This window comes from Erpetoichthys calabaricus, chromosome 3, assembly GCF_900747795.2.
Source record: "Erpetoichthys calabaricus chromosome 3, fErpCal1.3, whole genome shotgun sequence".
Taxonomy (NCBI): Eukaryota; Metazoa; Chordata; class Cladistia; order Polypteriformes; family Polypteridae; genus Erpetoichthys; species Erpetoichthys calabaricus.
The window spans coordinates 153,980,487-154,006,505 of record NC_041396.2 but is presented as its reverse complement, the minus strand read 5'-3'; the positions used below and the strand labels follow the sequence as shown (position 1 = coordinate 154,006,505).

Genomic DNA, 26,019 nt, shown 5'->3' with positions numbered 1-26,019 from the left:
TAAGTTAAAAATGAGCAGAGCAGACATACTGGCAAACAACACTGAATAATCAAAGGCTGCAACTACTTTAGCATCAAACCCACTAATTAGTAATGGATTAATTAAACAATCAGAACACCTAGAAAAGTAGAATGAAAATCAAGATGAAAATATTGTTAAAAAGAAAAAAATACATTATTCCCATATAACTGCGTGGTAATATATATATATATATATATATATATATATATATATATATATATATATATATATATATATATATATATATATATATATATATATATATATATATAGTTTTCTAATTTCTACATTGTTCCCAAAACACAGAACTTGGGAAATAACACATCACTTAATTAGCCTTGGAGTCCAATTAAAAACAGAAGCTGGTTAGAAAAAAAAAACCTGCACACCAGGACCGAGGTTGGGAAACACTGTCCTAGAGTGTATCCTGGCATACAGAAATGTCAAGGGTGCACCAGGTGAGCACAGGGGTGCCCAAAAGATCAGTGCTAGACCCTCTTCTCCTTATACACCACTTCTCTAGGCCCTATAAAGCAGTTTCTCGTTATCAGTGCTATGCTGATGATGCACAGCCATACCTGTCGTTCCCTTGGAGACCACACAGTATTAGCCAGAATCTCTACATGTCTAACGGACAATGTAACTTGGATGAAGCAACACCATCTCCAGCCCTGCCTGGCAAATACGGACCTTCTAGTTATCCCAGCTTGACCATCTACTTCACACCCCATTTCTGTTTCAGTTTGGTTCACTATCACTAACACCTGCCAAGTCAGTATGCAACCTCGGGGTGATGACCGATGACCAGTGGTCTCTCAAGGACTAGGTTGCTATGATCTCTCTGTCTTGCAGATTCACCCTGTAGAATATTTGCAAGATCAGACCATATCTGACAGAGAATGCAGCACAACTTCTGGTTCAGGCTCTGGTCTTGTCATGGCTGGACTACTGCAACTCTCTGCTGGAAGAAGCTCCAACTTGTGTCACCAAGCCTCTGCAGATGATTGAAAATGCAGAGGCATATCTGGAGTTCAACCAGCAGTGGTGGGGACGTCCTTTTCTTCAGATCACTGCACTGGCTTCCTGTAGCATCATGTATTAACACTAGAATCCCTGAAGCCTACGAAAAAAGTCGTAATCCCGGGCCACCTTTAATTTCTTTGTACCTTTCCATCAGTGTCTTTGTTTTGCAAAGCAGCCTGCTATCCCACATCCTGCCTCTTTATTTGGGTGTGAGGTGCCTGGAATTGTAAATTGAATGATTTTTTTTTCTTTAGTTATATTCTTGAATAAAAGCACACGTTTATTTGATATTTGGAATAAGTCTTCACAAATTATATACTTTACCTCATTACTACTATAACATGGAAAAAGTTTCTGCTTTAGGTATGTGTTCTTGCCTCACATTTCCCTGTCATCCTACATTTATCCAGATTGTTGTAAACACGGGACACACATGAAATGTATGTATTCCAAATAAAGATATATTATTTACCCTATACAACTCCAGGCATCTCATACCCAGAACTTCAGCTGCGTTGGTGGGGATGAGATAGCAAGCTGCTTACTACTTGTGCTGACTGACACATTTGCAAAACAAAGACGCTGTTGAAGAAGTGTGAAGGAATTTAAGGTGGCCCAGGATTACAACTTTTTTCGTAGGCTTCAGGGATTCTACTGTTAAGATCAAATTCTTGATGGTCGTCTATAGAGTTGTCAGTGGATATGCACCTATATACTGTGTATGAAGACACTTGTGATGGCCTATGCCCCTTCTGGGCCAATAATATCTGCTGTTTATTGGGGTTTGGTGATACCACCTCAACATGGCATGAAATCCCAGTTCAGACTTTTTTCATGTGTGGCTCGTGGCTTGTGAAACTAGTTCCCCACCTCCATTCAAAACACCGACTACTCCCTCAATGTGCTTAAAAGGTATCTGAAGACTTGTTTGGTGAATTTCTGTTTAAGTGAAAATAGCTGTGAGGCACTACAAAGCAGATAATTATAACTAGCTTGTATTTTGTTTTGAACTCTTCACCTGTGGTAATTAATTTTGTACCCCTATCCTGTAACACTTGTTCCCAAATAGTTCCCTGACCGTTATTAGTTAATTGTGTTCTATTGTAAGTAGCTCTGGTTAAAAGTGCCTGCTAAGAAAATAAATGTAAAAGTGGTAAATTTTGTATTATGCAAACTTTATGTGATTTTCAAATGTTAATTGATTAACAACTAGCACTCTTTATGGGGCCACATACAGGGGACGGTTGTGCAGTTTCCTAAAGTGAAGCTTGCCACTTAGGATAATCGCCCCTTTCATCTTCTACCCTTTTTATTATGAAGAAGGGGTTTTCCCCACTTGCTGTTTAAATACTGTGCTCATAGGCTAAGGGGTACTTTTTTCCTTAGTTGATTAAAAACTGTTTACAGCACAAAGATTGTGTTGGGAAAGCATAGTGAAAATTCTATTTGTTTTTATTTAATATCCATGTCATCACGCAAGCTAACCTTTTGTGGTTTTAAACTTAGAAATCATAACAAAAATGTATCTAATTCTTAAATGTTTACTTACTTTCTCAAATGCACTCCTTTATTTCCTTGTAAAGCCAGATGGACTTCTCTTAAGAGAAGTCTGAAGGTTGGTGACACGTGAAGGTTTAGTGATGTGGTGTTTGCTTCATCTTATCAGTGAATTTTGTTGCATATGTACTATAATAATGCAACATTTCCTGCATGTGTTTATTTTACAAGGTAATACAATTTTGGTTATTCTTCAGCAAGTGTAGGTTCATAGCACTTAAATATATTTACTATTAACAGAAAACTTCTAATACATTCTAATGATAACTTGCATAAAAACAGTACAAGTAGCAAAGTAAACAGTAAAACAGGAACTAACTTTAATAGTTAAATATAAACAAAGCCATGCTAAAATATATTCCTGTTAAACAGAAGAACTTCAATATGGCTAGTTGACAATTGAAGAGAACAGTATACAAATGACTTTTAACAGTGGGTAATCCACTGTCTTGCACAAAAATTTAGGCAATATTATTTAGCTTGGGCCTCATTCACACAGATGCATGATACTGCAAGTGTAGTTTCTGCATGCATTCTGGTGATATGTGTTCTTACACATTAATTCGAAATGTGCCTGGCTGTCTGGTGTCTATTTTCTGTTATGGCAAAGAACTTTCACAATAATAAGAACATACATTTTCCATTGTTAATTTATGACAAAGCCTACCATGTTTCTGGCTGGTTCAAGGGGAGAGAGCCCTTACAAAAAGCAATGCACTTTCATCCACAGTTACTGGATTGTAATGTGCATGAGGTCATTTTGTTCAAGATACAGGAAAGGGGAATTGCAAAAGAATGGCTAGGGAGCAGAATTAGTGTGTTGTATATTTTCCAATGTGCAGGATGGTGTGTTTTTCTGAGGACATTTTTATAAATGTATAACTAAAAATAACAGAATATAATTGATTTTATTTGTGTGTTGTGCATTTGGTAGCTGTGGAAAAAAACGAAACCCCACAGGTATGAATGAACCCCTCACTGTTCATTATAAAGAAAGAGTACAAAAGATAGTTATAAGCATATGACTTCAGTATCATAAAAAAAGATTAAGTATCCTTAAAAATATGGTAGAAATACTTACTTTCTGAATGAATTTTTCCACACTCTGTACAACATGCTTGTAAAACTAGAGAGAAAGAAAAAACAAAACAAACAAGATACTCCATTAATGTATACGAGTCATAGATTAAAAACTGGCACAACTTTGGCTTAATAGTTTTTCATATATTCTATTTGAAATTATCAACCAACAACACTTTATCCAATGAGGAATGCCACACAAAAACTAATTCAAAAGTGAAATTTGCAAGTTAACAAGATTTATAAGTAGCTGAACAGACCTGGAAATTAATTAAAACAAATATTGCAATACTGTACACTCATGTGAAATGAAGAATACTACTCATATTCATATAAAGTATGTCAGTTTAGAATTTGCCAAATTAATTCTCGTACATATGCCATGTTCTATATTCAGACTGGATGTCCTACTTTTTGTAAACTCTGTACTTTTTGTAAACTCCGTCGAGAGTAAATTAACAAAATATTTTTTATTTACCCTGAACGGTGACATTTATAAGGTTAGATTGTTATGTGCCAGTAACAATTTTAAAATTATTTTCCCTTCCATCACTTTACACAATGTCATTACAAATATTCCAAAAATCTGCATTAAACCAAACATTCCAAGTTAAACTTGTCAGGTGGAAGAAAGGAGGCTTCCGATTTCTGCTGTTTCTGTACTGAAGGCAAATCAGAATAACTGACAACTGTAAATATGAATTCTGCTACCTCTGCAAGATGCATACAATTACATGTTAAGTGACATAATCCTAGTGAACATTCCTTTCAAATTTGCGGTTTGTTACTTAACTTACCTGCAGTCTACTCCAAAATGTAATGTATTGCAATCTTTCTCCCCAAGACTGAAATTATGCTCAAGGGATATTTTAAATATTTAATTCAAAATTACAAAAAGTATGTCTTCATTTCATAATTATTATCTGTCAAACTAAATCTTGAAAAACCTCAGATTATGGTATGCTTAAAGAATAAGTAGTAGCGCATACTAAAAACAAAGCTGCCATCAAAGAGCTAACAGTACAACTCTCTAGTCTAAGACACTGATACTGTCAGATATAAATTTTGAAGGTAACATATATTCCCGAGTACATACAAATTTTTACAGAATGAAAAGAGCATTCAAGCAGCCAGCCTTTTTGAAGCAGAGCATCAATCCAAATAGTTAAATTCTGATCAAGATCCTTCTTGCCTAAGTTTCATGAATGAAATGGGAGAGAGAAATCCAAAGGAGTAATATGTACTGGTCAATATTCTGATATTGGTAAAATTTCCTTTTACATCTTGCAATATTTCTGTAAACTGAAGACATAATTTCTTTATATAGTCCATTAATTTAACTTTTTTTTTTCCAAACATTTTACCCTTTACCAATTAGCATAGTTTACTAACATATTAAAAAAGAAACACACTATTTAATGTTATATCTTAAATACTTCAAATGTAAATGTTCTGCAGGTATGAAAGTAAGGTTAAGGAATATTGTTTCAGGGCATTTTGATTGAATGTCTTAACTTTATTAAATACAAATTGACTATCTGTATCACAATACCTAAAAATTATGCAATGGCATAACAATTGCTAGTATATGTGCAAGTGTATGAAGATGCTTTAACCTGTTCAACTGACAGATTTCAGGTAAGCGCCTGAGGCTTAAAAGACATGTCAAGCTGGACAGGAGTGAAGTATATTCTAGGAAAGCCAAATGGCAAAGCAGGACCTTAGAATGATTTACACAACCAGTCTGTTCCAAGCTAAGCTTTTGCTTGAGCTATAACTTTCCTGTGTTTTGAAAAACTGTACAAATGTTAGCCACTTTGCCAGCTGACAATAAGCCAGGTGTGTTTGCTTACTTTTAATGAGAAGAGGGGAAGAAAATAGCTGCCTTTTGTTAAGTTTTATTCAATACAAATCTCAGTTCAGTTTTCAGTTTAGTTCAACTGGTGCTTTGATGCAAGAACAGAGCGTTTGCTTCAGTTGCTGCCTTTCTGACACTTTCTGGGAAGCAAACAGACATTTAAATGGAGCTGCTATCTATTTGGCTAATGGAAACCTGCAAAGGAGTTCTGTCTCTAAAATCTTTCCTTTTTACTTTTGATTAAAGATCTACAGTATAATCTGTAACAAAGAAACTACCATCTGGGAACACATGAAGGCTGTATAAATTGTATTGCTTATATTTCCAGCTACTGGTTATTATGCTTTTTTTTGGAATCTGCACTTGGTTGTAAACTAGGTTGAAGTATAGAAGTAAAAATAAAACGCAATGCCAGTCAGTGAGCAGCCTGCCATTAGAGGTCCCTAGGGTTAAATAAGAGGTTACAGATAACATTTACGTAACTAGTTTTGATATTTCTTCCTAATTTCAATTAAAAGAACCATAGTTTGTACCTTCTTTGTTAAGTAAATGCTACAGGTGAACTGATAACATAGAAAAAACACCATGGAAAGTAATATTATGAAAAAAATGCTAACAAGTATTTTTAATGATAAAATTGAAAACGTGTTGAATATGGAAACCCATGGGATGGTCATATTTTTCTGTATCAATGTAATGTTCTTCTGTTTTGCAATTTTCTTTTTAAATTCTGTTATGTTTTGTTAATACTATATATATTGTGGCATGTAGGCAGCTTGTGATGTGCTGTGCAGGAGCAGAAAGGGTGGAATGAATGTTGTAAGTGATGGGACTGGGTGAAGGGCTTCTGTTCTGTAAGGGGTGAACACACCCTCTTAGGAAATGAGGTTAAAGGAGAATTTAGGACAAAAAGGAAGGTGTGGCAGAAGGATGTTTTGAGTAGTGAGTCAGGGTGACAATAAGCAGGAGTATTTGTGGTATAGAGACAAAACAACGCAAGTGGCAGGAAATAAACTGATTGGTAGGGAAAGCTTTCTTTTATTCTTTTGGAGGTGTGCTCTGTAACACAGATAACAGAGTATAAGAAAGGGCACTGTTAGTTATGGAATGAAGACTAAGTAAAACGTAGAAAACTCTAGTACCCCCGAAATGTGTTTGCTTATTACGCTGGTTGTTACAATATAATATGAATTAATTTTGTTAATACTATATTTTCTTAATAGTTTTGTTTTGTAAATAAATACGACTATTCGCTAAACTAATTTACTGGATATCGTTTTTAACATAGCCTCAGTCCTGAATCCCTGAATGGGATAATCAAGGTTTTACTGTATATTATTATTAGATGTTTATGATTTTCACTTATGCACATCATTTCCTCAGTTATACGTCCAAGTTGTACCTCTTTTTTTTTTGTTTTGGCTACAGCCATAGGCAGACAAAGTGCTAATAGAATTGTGTTTTATTTTAAATTATTACAGACAGCAATGACATTTATAAGCTGCACATTTAGGCTTCCCATGGAATAAACTGAATATTTTTTACTTTTGGGTCTCTTTCTGTCATTCTACTCACAGTTTGTGACCATAGGGTGAGGGCACTAACATACTGTAGACCAACAATAAATAAGAGAGCCATGCATTAGCTCTCTCTTCACTACGACTGACAGATACAACATCCACATTAAGGTTGTCAAAGTTATCGAATTACAGCCCAGTACTAACTCACAGGGTGGTAATATGGGCAACTTCAGCGGCACTGAAGCTTTCACAAGCACGCTTAATGAAAAAGAGAGCAGCTAGAGTGCCCTCTGGAATTACTTCGGCTTTGGGGCAAATGGGAACAGAAAACCACAAGGTGCATACAAGCCTGTATGCCCAGATGCTGTACTGCACAATACCAACTAAAAGGGTCAAAGCCTAAATGAAGACCTAAGAGGGAGATTACCCCAGGTGTTTCCACGGCACAAGCCCTTTACTTTCCTAAATGGCCCCCTAGGTGGCCACCTATGTCACTTGATGGATTGACCGGCTGTGCTTAACACTAGAATTTACCAGAGCCTACGAAAAAATCGTATATCCGCCCCACCTTAAATCGCTTCTTAAATCCGTTCACACCCTCTCCGCCAGCATCCTTTGTCCGTCTAAATGTGCTGATAAAAGACAAGCTGCCAGCAGCCGGCTATTCCATCCCCCCACCGACTTAGAACTTGAGCGAAACTTTTCCCATGCTCATGCTTTGATTGATTATGTGGGAGTGAAGTGGAGTTTTACAGTGGAAATAAGAGATCGTTATTCTAAAGTAATCTGTGTAAACACATTGTTAAAACAGAAACTTTGTCATATTTTAGTAATAAATGTTACAAAATGTAGTAGGCATAAACTATAGAATATATAAAGCCCGAGTTCACAAAAGATCAAATAAACACTTTCACAAAAGCTTCAAGAATGATTCAACAGCTTCTGTGGCGTTAGCGCACTAAGATTTGTCTCTTAGCGCAGAGCAACTTTCGCTTTGCCTCAACAGACCTGAGTTTCGATTCCCCGCTGGGGATGAAGTGTTGCTCTTTTTTTCTTTTCTTTTAAACCTCAAACGGACATAAAATGTATACATTGGTATGCAACTGTCAGTTAATTGGATTAGTTGTTCCTGTTAATTGCAGTCTCAATTGTTAAAAAAATATTTGAAAAGGAGCATCCCACATGAAAAGTAAATATAACGATCTCAGTAACTGACAGTGCATACCAATGTATACATTTTATGTCCGTTTGAGGTTTAAAAGAAAAGAAAAAAGAGCAACACTTCATCCCCAGCGGGGAATCGAACTCAGGTTCTGTGAGGCAAGGAAAAGTTGCTCTGCGCTAAGAGACAAATCTTAGCGCGCTACGCCACAAGAGCTGTTGAATCATTCTTGACGCTTTTGTGAAAAGTGTTTATTTGATCTTTGGAACTCGGGCTTTATATATTCTATAGTTTATGCCTACTACATTTTGTAACATTTATTCTAAAATATGAAAAAAGTTTCTTCTGTTTTAACAATGTGTTTACACAGATTATTTTAGAATAATGATGTCTTATTTCCACTGTAAAACTCCACTTCACTCCCACATAATCAATCAAGCCGTGAGCTGGGAAAACTCGCTCACGTTCTAGAGTCGGTGGGGGGATGGAATAGCGGCTGCTGGCAGCTTGTCTTTTATCAGCACATTTAGAGGACAAAGGATGCTGCGGAGAGGTGTGAACGGATTTAAGAAGCGATTTAAGGTGGGGCCGGATATACGAGTTTTTTCGTAGGCTCTGGTAATTCTAGTGTTAAGCACAGCCGGTCAATCCATCAAGTGACATAGGTGGCCACCTAGGGGCCATTTAGGAAAGTAAAGGGCTTGTGCCGTGGAACACCTGGGGTAATCTCCCTCTTAGGTCTTCATTTAGGCTTTGACCCTTTTAGTTGGTATTGTGCAGTACAGCATCTGGGCATACAGGCTGTATGCACCTTGTGGTTTTCTGTTCCCATTTGCCCCAAGCCGAAGTAATTCCAGAGGGCACTCTAGCTGCTCTTTTTCAATTAAGCGTGCGTGAAAGCTTCAGTGCCGCTGAAGTTGCCATATTACCACCTGTGAGTTAGTACTGGGCTGTAATTCGATAACTTTGACAACCTTAATGTGGATGTTGTATCTGTCAGTCGTAGTGAAGAGAGAGCTAATGCATGGCTCTCTTATTTATTGGTTGGTCTACAGTATGTTAGTGCCCACCTATGGTCCAAACTGTGAGGAGTGACAGAAAGAACCCCAAAAGTAAAAATATTCAGTTTATTCCATGGGAAGCCTAAATGTGCAGCTTATAAATGTCATTGCTGTCTGTAATAATTTAAAATAAAACACAATTCTATTAGCACTTTGTCTGCCTATGGCTGTAGCCAAAAAAAAAAAAAAGAGGTACAAGCTTGGACGTATAACTGAGGAAATGATGTGCATAAGTGAAAATCATAACATCTAATAATAATATAAGTAAAACCTTGATTATCCATCAGGGATTCAGGACTGAGGCTATGTTAAAAACGATATACAGTAAATTAGTTTAGCGAATAGTCGTATTTATTTACAAAACAAACTATTAAGAAAATATAGTATTAACAAAATTAATTCATAGATATTGTAACAACCAGCGTAATAAGCAAACACATTTCGGGGGTACTAGAGTTTTCTACGTTTTACTTAGTCTTCATTCCATAACTAACAGTGCCCTTTCTTATACTCTGTTATCTGTGTTACAGAGCACACCTCCAAAAGAATAAAAGAAAGCTTTCCCTACCAATCAGTTTATTTCCTGCCACTTGCGTTGTTTTTGTCTCTATACCACAAATACTCCTGCTTATTGTCACCTGACTCACTACTCAAAACATCCTTCTGCCACACCTTCCTTTTGTCCTAAATTCTCCTTTAACTCATTTCCTAAGGGTGTGTTCACCCCTTACAGAACAGAAGCCCTTCACCCAGTCCATCACTTACAACATTCATTCCACCCTTTCTGCTCCTGCACAGCACATCACAAGCTGCCTACATGCCACAATTATATAGTATTAACAAACATAACAGAATTTAAAAAGAAAATTGCAAACAGAAGAACATTAACATTGATACAGAAAAATATGACCATCCATGGTTTCCATATTCAACACGTTTTTCAATTTTATCATTAAAAATACTTGTTAGCATTTTTTTCATAATATTACTTTCCATGGTGTTTTTTCTATGTTATCAGTTCACCTGTAGCATTTACTTAACAAAGAAGGTACAAACTATGGTTCTTTTAATTGAAATTAGGAAGAAATATCAAAACTAGTTACGTAAATGTTATCTGTAACCTCTTATTTAACCCTAGGGACCTCTAATGGCAGGCTGCTCACTGACTGGCATTGCGTTTTATTTTTACTTCTATACTTCAACCTAGTTTACAACCAAGTGCAGATTCCAAAAAAAAGCATAATAACCAGTAGCTGGAAATATAAGCAATACAATTTATACAGCCTTCATGTGTTCCCAGATGGTAGTTTTCTTTGTTACAGATTATACTGTAGATCTTTAATCAAAAGTAAAAAGGAAATTTTAGAGACAGAACTCCTTTGCAGGTTTCCATTAGCCAAATAGATAGCAGCTCCATTTAAATGTCTGTTTGCTTCCCAGAAAGTGTCAGAAAGGCAGCAACTGAAGCAAACGCTCTGTTCTTGCATCAAAGCACCAGTTGAACTAAACTGAAAACTGAACTGAGATTTGTATTGAATAAAACTTAACAAAAGGCAGCTATTTTCTTCCCCTCTTCTCATTAAAAGTAAGCAAACACCCTGGCTTATTGTCAGCTGGCAAAGTGGCTAACATTTGTACAGTTTTTTCAAAACACAGGAAAGTTATAGCTCAAGCAAAGCTTAGCTTGGAACAGACTGGTTGTGTAAATCATTCTAAGGTCCTGCTTTGCCATTTGGCTTCCTAGAATATACTTCACTCCTGTCCAGCTTGACATGTCTTTTAAGCCTCAGGCGTTTACCTGAAATCTGTCAGTTGAACAGGTTAAAGCATCTTTCATACACTTGCACATATACTAGCAATTGTTATGCCATTGCAATTTTAGGTATTGTGATACAGATAGTCAATTTGTATTTAATAAAGTTAAGACATTCAATCAAAATGCCCTGAAACAATATTCCTTAACCTTACTTTCATACCTGCAGAACATTACATTTGAAGTATTTAAGATATAACATTAAATAGTGTGTTTCTTTTTTAATATGTTAGTAAACTATGCTAATTGGTAAAGGGTAAAATGTTTGGAAAAAAAAAAGTTTAAATTAATGGACTATATAAAGAAATTTGTCTTCAGTTTACAGAAATATTGCAAGATGTAAAAGGAAATTTTACCAATATCAGAATATTGACCAGTACATATTACTCCTTTGGATTTCTCTCTCCCATTCATTCATGAAACTTAGGCAAGAAGGATCTTGATCAGAATTTAACTATTGGATTGATGCTCTGCTTCAAAAAGGCTGGCTGCTTGAGCTCTTTTCATTCTGTAAAAATTTGTATGTACTCGGGAATATATGTTACCTTCAAAATTTATATCTGACAGTATCAGTGTCTTAGACTAGAGAGTTGTACTGTTAGCTCTTTGATGGCAGCTTTGTTTTTAGTATGCGCTACTACTTATTCTTTAAGCATACCATAATCTGAGGTTTTTCAAGATTTAGTTTGACAGATTAATTATGAAATGAAGACATACTTTTTGTAATTTTGAATTAAATATTTAAAATATCCCTTGAGCATAATTTCAGTCTTGGGGAGAAAGATTGCAATACATTACATTTTGGAGTAGACTGCAGGTAAGTTAAGTAACAAACCGCAAATTTGAAAGGAATGTTCACTAGGATTATGTCACTTAACATGTAATTGTATGCATCTTGCAGAGGTAGCAGAATTCATATTTACAGTTGTCAGTTATTCTGATTTGCCTTCAGTACAGAAACAGCAGAAATCGGAAGCTCCTTTCTTCCACCTGACAAGTTTAACTTGGAATGTTTGGTTTAATGCAGATTTTTGGAATATTTGTAATGACATTGTGTAAAGTGATGGAAGGGAAAATAATTTTAAAATGTTACTGGCACATAACAATCTAACCTTATAAATGTCACCGTTCAGGGTAAATAAAAATATTTTGTTAATTTACTCTCGACGGAGTTTACAAAAAGTACAGAGTTTACAAAAGTAGGACATCCAGTCTGAATATAGAACATGGCATATGTACGAGAATTAATTTGGCAAATTCTAAACTGACATACTTTATATGAATATGAGTAGTATTCTTCATTTCACATGAGTGTACAGTATTGCAATATTTGTTTTAATTAATTTCCAGGTCTGTTCAGCTACTTATAAATCTTGTTAACTTGCAAATTTCACTTTTGAATTAGTTTTGTGTGGCATTCCTCATTGGATAAAGTGTTGTTGGTTGATAATTTCAAATAGAATATATGAAAAACTATTAAGCCAAAGTTGTGCCAGTTTTTAATCTATGACTCGTATACATTAATGGAGTATCTTGTTTGTTTTGTTTTTTCTTTCTCTCTAGTTTTACAAGCATGTTGTACAGAGTGTGGAAAAATTCATTCAGAAAGTAAGTATTTCTACCATATTTTTAAGGATACTTAATCTTTTTTATGATACTGAAGTCATATGCTTATAACTATCTTTTGTACTCTTTCTTTATAATGAACAGTGAGGGGTTCATTCATACCTGTGGGGTTTCGTTTTTTTCCACAGCTACCAAATGCACAACACACAAATAAAATCAATTATATTCTGTTATTTTTAGTTATACATTTATAAAAATGTCCTCAGAAAAACACACCATCCTGCACATTGGAAAATATACAACACACTAATTCTGCTCCCTAGCCATTCTTTTGCAATTCCCCTTTCCTGTATCTTGAACAAAATGACCTCATGCACATTACAATCCAGTAACTGTGGATGAAAGTGCATTGCTTTTTGTAAGGGCTCTCTCCCCTTGAACCAGCCAGAAACATGGTAGGCTTTGTCATAAATTAACAATGGAAAATGTATGTTCTTATTATTGTGAAAGTTCTTTGCCATAACAGAAAATAGACACCAGACAGCCAGGCACATTTCGAATTAATGTGTAAGAACACATATCACCAGAATGCATGCAGAAACTACACTTGCAGTATCATGCATCTGTGTGAATGAGGCCCAAGCTAAATAATATTGCCTAAATTTTGTGCAAGACAGTGGATTACCCACTGTTAAAAGTCATTTGTATACTGTTCTCTTCAATTGTCAACTAGCCATATTGAAGTTCTTCTGTTTAACAGGAATATATTTTAGCATGGCTTTGTTTATATTTAACTATTAAAGTTAGTTCCTGTTTTACTGTTTACTTTGCTACTTGTACTGTTTTTATGCAAGTTATCATTAGAATGTATTAGAAGTTTTCTGTTAATAGTAAATATATTTAAGTGCTATGAACCTACACTTGCTGAAGAATAACCAAAATTGTATTACCTTGTAAAATAAACACATGCAGGAAATGTTGCATTATTATAGTACATATGCAACAAAATTCACTGATAAGATGAAGCAAACACCACATCACTAAACCTTCACGTGTCACCAACCTTCAGACTTCTCTTAAGAGAAGTCATCTGGCTTTACAAGGAAATAAAGGAGTGCATTTGAGAAAGTAAGTAAACATTTAAGAATTAGATACATTTTTGTTATGATTTCTAAGTTTAAAACCACAAAAGGTTAGCTTGCGTGATGACATGGATATTAAATAAAAACAAATAGAATTTTCACTATGCTTTCCCAACACAATCTTTGTGCTGTAAACAGTTTTTAATCAACTAAGGAAAAAAGTACCCCTTAGCCTATGAGCACAGTATTTAAACAGCAAGTGGGGAAAACCCCTTCTTCATAATAAAAAGGGTAGAAGATGAAAGGGGCGATTATCCTAAGTGGCAAGCTTCACTTTAGGAAACTGCACAACCGTCCCCTGTATGTGGCCCCATAAAGAGTGCTAGTTGTTAATCAATTAACATTTGAAAATCACATAAAGTTTGCATAATACAAAATTTACCACTTTTACATTTATTTTCTTAGCAGGCACTTTTAACCAGAGCTACTTACAATAGAACACAATTAACTAATAACGGTCAGGGAACTATTTGGGAACAAGTGTTACAGGATAGGGGTACAAAATTAATTACCACAGGTGAAGAGTTCAAAACAAAATACAAGCTAGTTATAATTATCTGCTTTGTAGTGCCTCACAGCTATTTTCACTTAAACAGAAATTCACCAAACAAGTCTTCAGATACCTTTTAAGCACATTGAGGGAGTAGTCGGTGTTTTGAATGGAGGTGGGGAACTAGTTTCACAAGCCACGAGCCACACATGAAAAAAGTCTGAACTGGGATTTCATGCCATGTTGAGGTGGTATCACCAAACCCCAATAAACAGCAGATATTATTGGCCCAGAAGGGGCATAGGCCATCACAAGTGTCTTCATACACAGTATATAGGTGCATATCCACTGACAACTCTATAGACGACCATCAAGAATTTGATCTTAACAGTAGAATCCCTGAAGCCTACGAAAAAAGTTGTAATCCTGGGCCACCTTAAATTCCTTCACACTTCTTCAACAGCGTCTTTGTTTTGCAAATGTGTCAGTCAGCACAAGTAGTAAGCAGCTTGCTATCTCATCCCCACCAACGCAGCTGAAGTTCTGGGTATGAGATGCCTGGAGTTGTATAGGGTAAATAATATATCTTTATTTGGAATACATACATTTCATGTGTGTCCCGTGTTTACAACAATCTGGATAAATGTAGGATGACAGGGAAATGTGAGGCAAGAACACATACCTAAAGCAGAAACTTTTTCCATGTTATAGTAGTAATGAGGTAAAGTATATAATTTGTGAAGACTTATTCCAAATATCAAATAAACGTGTGCTTTTATTCAAGAATATAACTAAAGAAAAAAAATCATTCAATTTACAATTCCAGGCACCTCACACCCAAATAAAGAGGCAGGATGTGGGATAGCAGGCTGCTTTGCAAAACAAAGACACTGATGGAAAGGTACAAAGAAATTAAAGGTGGCCCGGGATTACGACTTTTTTCGTAGGCTTCAGGGATTCTAGTGTTAATACATGATGCTACAGGAAGCCAGTGCAGTGATCTGAAGAAAAGGACGTCCCCACCACTGCTGGTTGAACTCCAGATATGCCTCTGCATTTTCAATCATCTGCAGAGGCTTGGTGACACAAGTTGGAGCTTCTTCCAGCAGAGAGTTGCAGTAGTCCAGCCATGACAAGACCAGAGCCTGAACCAGAAGTTGTGCTGCATTCTCTGTCAGATATGGTCTGATCTTGCAAATATTCTACAGGGTGAATCTGCAAGACAGAGAGATCATAGCAACCTAGTCCTTGAGAGACCACTGGTCATCGGTCATCACCCCGAGGTTGCATACTGACTTGGCAGGTGTTAGTGATAGTGAACCAAACTGAAACAGAAATGGGGTGTGAAGTAGATGGTCAAGCTGGGATAACTAGAAGGTCCGTATTTGCCAGGCAGGGCTGGAGATGGTGTTGCTTCATCCAAGTTACATTGTCCGTTAGACATGTAGAGATTCTGGCTAATACTGTGTGGTCTCCAAGGGAACGACAGGTATGGCTGTGCATCATCAGCATAGCACTGATAACGAGAAACTGCTTTATAGGGCCTAGAGAAGTGGTGTATAAGGAGAAGAGGGTCTAGCACTGATCTTTTGGGCACCCCTGTGCTCACCTGGTGCACCCTTGACATTTCTGTATGCCAGGATACACTCTAGGACAGTGTTTCCCAACCTCGGTCCTGGTGTGCAGGTTTTTTTTTTCTAACCAGCTTCTGTTTTTAATTGGACTCCAAGGCTAATTAAGTGATGTGTTATTTCCCAAGTTCTGTGTTTTGGGAACAATGTAGAAATTAGAAAACTATATATATATATATATATATATATTATATATATATATATATATATATATATATATATATATATATATATATATATATATATATTACCAAGCAGTTATATGGGAATAATGTATTTTTTTCTTTTTAACAATATTTTCATCTTGATTTTCATTCTACTTTTCTAGGTGTTCTGATTGTTTAATTAATCCATTACTAATTAGTGGGTTTGATGCTAAAGTAGTTGCAGCCTTTGATTATTCAGTGTTGTTTGCCAGTATGTCTGCTCTGCTCATTTTTAACTTAAAAACTGCACAATATGAAATCAACAAAAGAAAGTTTAGCATTTAAATCTATAGCAAAAGCAATGTCTTATAAATGTAAAAATCATGCTGCTGTGCTTTTCTGAATGTATAATAAAAGAAAAATAATACCAGCTAATTAAATGAGATCAGTGTTATCGGGTGTTGTCACTGATTAGGAATCTGGTTAGAACAAAAACCTGCAGCCACATTGTGCCCCCAGGGCCGAGGTTGGGAAACACTGCTCTAGAATCTGCCAAAAAGGTGGGGGAAATGATGAGGGTGGTGGTGTTTAGGGGATGTTTTAATTATAACACCAACTGCTTCTACTACAGTTCACTTTTTAAGTACAGTAATCCCTCCTCCATCGCGGGGGTTGCGTTCCAGACCCCCCGCGAAAGGTGAAAATCCACGAAGTAGAAACCATGTTTGTATGGTTATTTTTATATTGTCATGCTTGGGTCACAGATTTGCAAACAAACATTTGTCTCCTTTTCAAAAGTTTAAACTGTGCTCCATGACAAGACAGAGATGACAGTTCCGTCTCACAATTAAAAGAATGCAAACATACAGTATCTTCCTCTTCAAAGGAGTGCGCGTCAGAGAGAGAGAGAAAAAAGCAAACAGTCAAAAATCAATAGGGCTGTTTGGCTTTTAAGTATGCGAAGCACCGCCGGACAAAGTAGCTGCAAGGAAGGGAGCAAGCATTTTTCAGCATTTTTTAGAGGAGCGTCCGTATCCTCTAGGCCAGTATGCGAACAGCCCCTGTGCTCACACCCCCTCCCATCAGGAGCAGAGAGAGAGAGAGAGGAAAGCAAACAATCAAAAATCAATACATGCTGTTTGATCTTTTAAGTATGGGAAGCACCATGCGGGAAGCATATCGCTTGCAAAGCAGCCACATGTAAGCCCAGCAAAGAAGGGAGCACAGTGAAGGTAATCTTTCAGCGTTTTTTGAGGAGTGGCTGTGTTCTCTAGGGGTGCGAACAGCCGCCGTGCTCACAAATATATTTGAGGAGTTTTATTTAATACATAATACGCGCTGTGGTTGGGTAGCTTCTCAGCCATCTGCCATAGCGTCCCTTGTATGAAATTAACTGAGTAAACGAACTGAGGAAGCGTGTACCAGAAATTAAAAGACCCATTGTCTGCAGAAATCCGCGAACCAGCAAAAAATCCGCGATATATATTTAAATATGCTTACATATAAAATCCGCGATAGAGTGAAGCTGCGAAAGTCGAAGCGCGATGTAGCGAGGGATTACTGTAGTTTTTTTATCATTTGCATTCCCATAATTTGGTCTGAACAGTTAACTGTTGTTTGTTTTTAATAATACTAATAACCGCAAGTGTACCTAGTTTAAAAGTTTTTTTTTCTTTCTAGTTAACAAGGAACATAAGCAAATTTAATTGTTCTTAAATTGCTTTAACGGTGTTTAACATTTTTCCCCATTTATTAAGGTTGTCAATTGTGTATTTTGTTCTTCTGAACAAAAGTAAATATATTTGGGACCAAAAACCAGAGATAATGATAAATGTTGCATGTTAAAGGGGATATTTTGCTGTTTACAATCCATTGACTTTAATATTTTACTTCCAGTGCAAACCAGAATACAAAGTTCCTGGACTGTATGTTATTGACTCCATTGTACGTCAGTCACGGCATCAGTTTGGTCAAGAAAAGGATGTGTTTGCACCACGGTTCAGCAAAAACATAATCAACACTTTTCAGAACCTGTACAGATGCCCTTCAGATGATAAGGTATTTTAACTGTTTCAGCTGCAGAATTCATTTTAAGCTAGATATGTGTAAGAATAAGTTGTTTGTTGTGGTCCTTAAAAGAACAAGTAATCATTTAAAGTGATGTAACAGAGTCTTCTTTTGTCTGTAAACTTTGGATAGGCAGTGAATAAGAGATAAAACACACAATTGCTGATTCATGGTGTAACCCTTAGCAAGACTATTAACCTGCCTGTGTTTCATCTGTACAAAATACATAAACAGGAGTGCCTTGGGATGCCTTCCTCTCTAGAAAGACATTGTATAAAATAAAAGTATAATATTTGCCTTTTTATCAAAATAGAGTGTGGCATATATAGGTTATATTATGAAAAAGGCTCAAAGTTTTGTAATTTTAAGACTTGTTTCAGATCCATTCATAGGTCACAGTCCTGTATTCTATTCAGAATGTTAATCTGAACAAACTTCACTTTCATATACTACTGTACTTTCTGAAAGTACGTATTTAACAACATTTTATTAAGAAATGCAAGCGTTTTGTACATAGTGAGCATACGATTGGATAATTGATACGAGAATAATGCGTTAAAAATAGTTGACATTTCAGTGTTGGCCGGCCCCCCGCTTTTAAGCCCATTGTGTCAGAAAAATTGTCACTTTGATAAAACCATAAGATTTAAAGTTTTTTTTCAGCCATCGGTACAAACAACTATGGAGTAAGTAACAGATTTTTTTTTTATAAAAAAACTTTTTTGGGTGGAGTATTCCTTTAATAGCTACTTAGTAGATACGAGAGGTGGGGGTCACACTTTAAATTGTTAAAGCAGATCTTGCCCTTTTTAAAATGGAAGTGTAAGTAGGTGTGGCTTGTATAACAAAGTGTATTAGAAAGACGTGTAAGCATCTAATTCACTTATTTCTTTCTTTGCTTCTCATGATACAAATTAGGGCTTTACAATTAGCCATATATTAATCTTGATTACTATTATGTTTACTGAAATATACTAATCGCGAAAACTGATCATTACTGCACTATGTTGTACTGCCACTGCGTCAGAAATTGATCTATCACACTTACAAATTGCTCTAAACAGTTTTGTAACTCATCACAAATTCATTAACTAAGTGTGAGTACATGGCGAATCTGAGGGAATTGCATTGTGGATATACAGGTGTCCATGCTGAATGCGTTTTTTTTATTCTGATCTCTGTAGCATTTTTTAGATTGTGTCTGAACTTGAGAATTGTAAGCAGTGTTGAACCTAGATGAACTGACACTTTTTTTTTTTATAAGAATCACACAAAATATGACAGTTTGTCTTCAATAGTAATGATGTTGATCAAAAAACATACTGTGCAAGCTGTTGGAGCACTGCACTGAAACATTTATACGACCATCTAAATTCAACTACAGTTGAAAACTATGCACGCAGAACCTAAATCCCAGTAATGTTAGGTCCTCTATGCAGATAACCATACTTGTTTATGCTAATGCATGTCCGTATTGAGCAGGCTATCGAAAGCAGATTAAAATAACCATAGTCATCACATTGTATTTATCAAACAGACAAGCACGTTTTAAAATTGTGCAGTAAAGGAGATGCATCATCCTCTTGTACAATGTTTTTTCCCAAGTGTGTTGCTTTTAATTTATCCCAAATGGGCGGTAACAGTTGAAATGAATCTGAAACAAGTGGTGCTCTTTGGAACCACAAGTGATTTATGTAAAACTATGGAAGGTTTCCTGAGCAGAATGGCTCATTTATACTTCACGCTCAGAACGCGTACGCACCGCATCATGGCTGACACGCGTTTTCAGCGTTCATTTGATGCGTCCTCTGAGCAGGTCCTCAGAAATTAATGCGACGTGGCGTGAGTTGCAGTACTAGCAAAAAGTCAGGGGGCGCAGTGTGCTAAAAGTTGAAATGTGATGTCAGAGTCTCTGTTTACTATCTACATGTGACAGAAAGACGCTTTGCGGGTCCTACAAGATCAGTGTGCGTGCTTCGATGTTTGATAAATGGTTCGATGTGGTGAGCAAAATGCCGACATACAGATGCATTCGTGGTGCTTTTATATTCAAGCGTCGCATATTCCCGATCGTAATGACACGATACATTTTAAAAGTCTCACATGCCGTCTTTTTTTCTAGGGCTTCCTCTGGTCCTGACAGAAGCGGATCTCCAGCAATAGATCGCCACACTGAGCACATTAAATGTATGATATTCCAACTTTCTGCACATTTAGAATCCTTAGATTTATACTAGATATCACTTTCATGATGAAAAGCATTAAAGTATGTATATTACATTTTACAGATAAATCGGTAATTTCGTTTAAATAATGAATACTGTTAATAATTACACACATGGGGGTGAGACAGTGGCGGAGCGTTAGCGCTGCTGTTTTGCAGGGAGTCACGTCGCTGATATTCCCTGCCTGGAGTTTACATGTTTTCCTGCTGTGTTTCCTCAGTGTGCTGAGGCCTCGTCCAGGGATTGTTTCTCACTTGTGCCCAATGCTTGCTGGAATGGACATATCCCTGGATTGATGGATTTAATCAATAAACATCATTTTCAGAGATATTGCGGTAAGGTGTCATCGGAATTTAATGGGTGTTCTAGGCAATTCACAATACAGAGAAGCTGAACATGTTCTCACCGTGATAATATCTCGCACTGGCGGATTCCACCAGATTTACGTAAAGTACGCGCGCAAGTATAAACACTACAATGCTTGCGTAGCAGGAGCGTCCGCTGCAGCATGCATCGCGTCGCATGAAGTATAATCCCAGCGTAACAGTTCATTGTATTGAACACAGATTTATGCTAAAAAGTAGGTTGTGTCAAACAGCATACTTTACTCAAGAATGGGAAAGCAACTGCTCAAAGAGTCAACCTAGCCAAATGGAACAGGAAGGAGATGCAGCAAGTTTCCATGTTTATCATAGCAGTTGCACTTAAAACTGTATATATTAAACAACTTTACCACAGATTTTCAGTTATAGCCTTCATTTATGTACTGTAATTTTAGAGAGTCAGGTTATGGAAGAAGATGTTCCACTGTGGCAACCCCTAACGGGAGTAGCCGAAAGAAGAAGAAGAAAGAAGAATTTCAGAGAGTCCGATACAGTTGCCGGCATGCTCCCATGAACCAGTTGCCTATTGTGACATGCTCAACGACTCACTCCAACCAGTTTGGGACTTGCTTCAGTAACATCAGTTTTGACTGTGTCTTTAGTCATTGGGGTGGGCTCTGTGTTCGTTAGATCTGATAACCAATCAGTGCTCATCCGGAATTACAGTGCTTTTAAAGTGGCAACGAAGTATAAAAAACGTGGGTATTTTGGACCTTATAAACAGAAGAGAAGTTGATCTGTGTGATGTCTCAAATTTAATATGCCAAAACAAAATGGAGAAATGAATAAAAGCAGAGATTGCAGCACGTTTTTGGCTTTCAGAAAAGGGCTGAACATGACTGTGCTGAATGGTCTGCACTAAATATGCCATGGGCATTTAAATTTAAAATGTTCCGGTGACACGATCAGCAACTGTGGTTGGCAAATCTGACAAGCCCTACAACTAGAAGTCACACAATGTGAATTTGGCTTGTGATTGGTTGAGTGTCGTAATCACTGTTCATTGTATGGTTCAGTATCTATGGTGTTGCAATATTGCCATATCTTGCATAGGTAATAATTCATTGCCTGGTAATGTATAGTATCAGATACATCTAAATGCATCTTGAGCTTGCTGTATACATTTGATGTTTTATGCTTTTACATACCTACTAGCCGATGCCCGCCATAGCATACGGCGGTGTAAGAATAGGAACGGAAAACAGTGAGAAAGGAATTCAGACATCAAGAAGAAATAAATACTTCTTGAAAGATGCAGTGTGCATGTAGAATTTCCGGCCAAGCAGGATTACATGTGAAAGTGACAAATAAATTAGGCTTTCCGAATTTACGTACTATAGACATGGCATCCTGATAGTTTTGTTGCATGTACCTTGGACTTCCTGGAAATGTGGACGGTAATATGATCATTTTGCCTACACGTACGTTATTTTCATCGTTTGCTTGCAGTGCGTCTAATAGTTCCACGCACAGATCTTGTTGATGTAATCTGAGATAGTTGAGACACGCGCCCTCTGTTTTAACATACGCATCTACGACGTACTGTTGGAATAGTTTGCCGCTGGTGTGCAAAATACTAAATGTATTGCTAATCTGTACATGTAAAATTGGCATTGAGTAAGCCTTATTCGCTTGGCAGTTCTTTTATCTGGAACATGTTGTAAATCTTTGTGCCAGCCAATGTCTCCGTAAGGGAATAAAAGTGGGTAAACCATAGGATCACAATTCATATTGAGCGTGGACATCTGTTTACAGGAGTTGCCTATGGGATAGATGCAAATGTCCCTTTCGGCAGGTGTTTTCGCCATTTCCGCCGAATCGCTGCACATCGGTGTGACATGTTTGCTTTTTTTTTCTTTTTTTTTTTGTTTTTGTTGTGTGACATGTGGGCATTGTATCATCGTAAATCCTGCCTAGGGGTTTCCTTGAAAACCATTCATACAGATGCTGTTGGATTGGACTGAGCAATTTCATGCATGTGTTTGTATGATTTAGCGAAGGGGTTGATGGTTCTGAGCATGGAATCTAGCTGGAGAAGTACATTTTCGCTGCATGCAGAATTTGCTTTATTTTGTAAGCGTACTTTAGTAGCTTGCTCTGTGTCAAAAACATACAACTGTCCATATCCTGGAGAGGTAGAAGTGTTAGCGTATAGTGAAGAGATTTGGTGATAAATTTGTCTGTGTATTTTAAAACAGTATGGTCCGTGGCCAGGAGGTTGAGTTATCTGTGCACCCATGGAAGCAAACGCAAAAGAAGAGTTGTATTCTCGAATGTGTTCACGATAATTTTTAGCTTCTGATGTTTGCTATGTAAGAAGCTGTTATAAAGACAAAGGTGGCTCCCGCAAAGGTGGTAAAGCTGCTTTACGTTGTGGCAGCACCTCGAGTACTTGTTGGATGTATTACACTCCGCAGGCCAGTATAGTGCATGACATGGAAGAGGACAAATAGGAATCAAGAAATGCTGTGTGGCTGTGTGTGGGCGGGACCGGTTTTGAAGTGGAAGCAGGACGAACCAGAAGAGAAATATATATAAGAGATACCACAAAAATATCAGGTTGTGTTTACATCAATGCTAATTCTTATATTACTGTCTTTTTAAGATTTTTGATTGTATAGACTCTTGCGACTATTGTTTTCTTAATACAACAGAATCCCAATTTAACATTCCCATGTTTAATGTTTTCCCACATTTTACATTTTTAAATTGTGAGTGTTTGTGTTGGCTGATTTTTTTTTTTCAGAAGTAACATTTGTTTTGAAAAAAGTAAATTAAAAGAATAAGATGTTTGTGTTTAGGGATGCTCCTATTAGATTTTTTAAGGCCGATACCAATCACCAGTTTCATGTTGCTTGATCAGACAATTCTAGTCCCAGTTCTAATTTTTTTTTGTCCACCTTTATCCCTTTAACAAACTTTTCACACTAATCTCCTGCATAACCAGACTGTTAATTTTTTATAACAAAATGAAATTTTGTAGGCTTATTGTTCAGTGACTGTAGAATATTACACTAAATACAATTTCCATAAAATGCATACTTTAACTAATGAAATATTTATAAAAATATCTAATTCATATGGCATAAAAGAAAATGTCAGTGTTTAATTTTTTTTAATTTACCTATCTGAAACAATGCATAAGGTTGGTTATGTACATATTTGCAGATGAATTAAAATATCTTTCATGTGAAGCATTGAAACCTGGCTGAAAATTGTATGTTATTTTAAAAATGAAATAATTTTTCTGATTAATGACTAGTAGCTGAACCTTCCTTTGGTTGTTATTACTGGTTTTTAAACAGTTCACACTAGATTTGCAAAACAAGTATAAACAGTAGAATTCTCTTTTGTATTTCTGTATCCTGCTTTCATAGTTCAGTGCCCTGTTGTACATGATTCTCTGATTCTGTCACTAACTTTTTAAAAAACAGCCTCCATCGATTGGTATAATTTTGTGCTAGTCATCAATTTACTGCATGATCCAAAAACCATGCCATAAAGGTTTGCTCTACTTATTTATTTGTAAAAATAAACAAAGAACAGAACACGTTGTTTTCATCTGCATCTTCCAATGTACTGTATAATAAAAGCTGAATTATTGGCTAAGCATTTTCTTTTTTTCTTTTTCCCCTTTTTACTCTGTTATAGTAAAATGAGGTGAGACCTGAGCATCACATCAAAAATAAGTGAATTCAGATAATAAAGATCCACATTATCCTACTGATAGCTATCACATAAACAGTGATCATGTGAAATTTTCCTTAGTATGTGAACACAGCATAATTGAAAAAGCCAAATTATGTGGTTCAGTCAAGTGAATGCATTGACCTCTTTCCTAGGAAATTGTGATATTATTGTGATTCGGTTATTAAGGGAATTAAGTCGGTTAGCTTCAGAGACCGGGAGCCTCATGCTGCCTTCCTGGAGTGCAAGTGTGAGATGAGCCCTAGACAGTTGTATAGGCTCCAGACCACTTAAAAGTGGGATATGTGAATCTGAAAAACAAGTACTGTTTTTAGTAAAACCTTTTTTGTCACTGTTTGATATATTTTTCTGAAGAAAATGCATTATGTGAACTCTTAACATTTATGTAGGAGTATGGAAGTGACCCAGCAATTTTGGTTTATTCTCTTGAAATGTTAACCTATGTTCCATTTCAGAAAATTACAGGCATAACTAACTTTCTCGTCTTCTATAGAGCAAAATTGTCCGGGTTTTAAACTTGTGGCAGAAGAATAGTGTTTTTAAGAGTGACATCATACAGCCCTTGTTGGATATGGCAGCTGGCATACTACCTCCCAGCATAACCTCTGCTCATGCCAGTACAACTGCCACAGTCAGTAACAATACACCTGGTAAGCCTACAGCTCTTCTCTATTTCAGTATTCACAGATATTGAAATCTACAGTTTTAATGCTCCAAGAATGGCAAGCCATACTTAGCCTTACTAGGTTTATCTCATGTTGTGTTTTTAACCCATTTAATGTTTTTTGTATTTTTGTTTTTTTTTTCTTTTAGAATTTTAAAGTAGGAAATTTTATTTGACTTTATGCTGTCTCTCCTAAAACTATTTAATGTGTATGATTATTTCATGAAGATCTAGTCATGCCCTGTGTATTTTTATATTTAAGAATTTCAGTAACTATAATATGAAATATACATTATTAAAATTCCTTTTAGGAACTCCTGTAACGCCTGCCACACCAGCAAACATTGTTCAAGGCATTCCTGATTCCTGGACATCACAGCTTTCCAACACAGATACAATTGCTGCTGTTGCTCAACTTCTTCAGAGTCCTCAGGGACAGCAGGTGAGAGTGGAAATATTTGTGGTGAAGTTTTGTAGCTTCTCTATGCTTCCCTAATTTTTATTTTTTTATAAATATATTTTTATATATAATAAATGCTAAAGGCTTGGTTGAAGCTATTTATTGGCCAGTGGTGCAGGAAGGGTTGTATGGTCACTCTGTTAACGGGTCAGTTTTACCTGTGGCTGGTAACTATTTAAAAACATCAACAAAATGCCCAAATGTAGCTATATTTTTCTGTTCTTAGATGGCAGAAGTAAAGGCTTATGTCATCTTCTGCTACTGTAGCACATCTGCTTCAAAGTCTTACATATTGTGTGTTCAGAGATGCTCTTCATCATACCACCGATATAAAGAATTGTTTGACTGTTTGTGATAGTTCTGTTAGCTTCGATAAGTGCATCATTTCTATAATCACTTCTGTTTTAAACGAGGTGCTCTCACCCGCAGAAGTCCGACCTAC

General features: G+C 36.4%; 1 protein-coding gene across 38 annotated transcripts in view; it reads right to left on the bottom strand.

The window, feature by feature from the left end:
- The window catches only part of scaf8 (SR-related CTD-associated factor 8), a 314,948-nt gene that overhangs the window by 142,425 nt on the left and 146,504 nt on the right, over positions 1–26,019 (bottom strand). For 4 of the 38 annotated variants that reach the window (XM_051925160.1, XM_051925197.1, XM_051925195.1 and 1 more), the window contains exon 3: positions 3,683–3,727. The exons of the other annotated variants lie outside the window; for them this stretch is intronic. In XM_051925160.1, the coding sequence (XP_051781120.1) occupies positions 3,683–3,727 (45 nt within the window). The remainder of the gene's footprint in view (positions 1–3,682; positions 3,728–26,019) is intronic. 38 annotated transcript variants of the gene reach the window in all.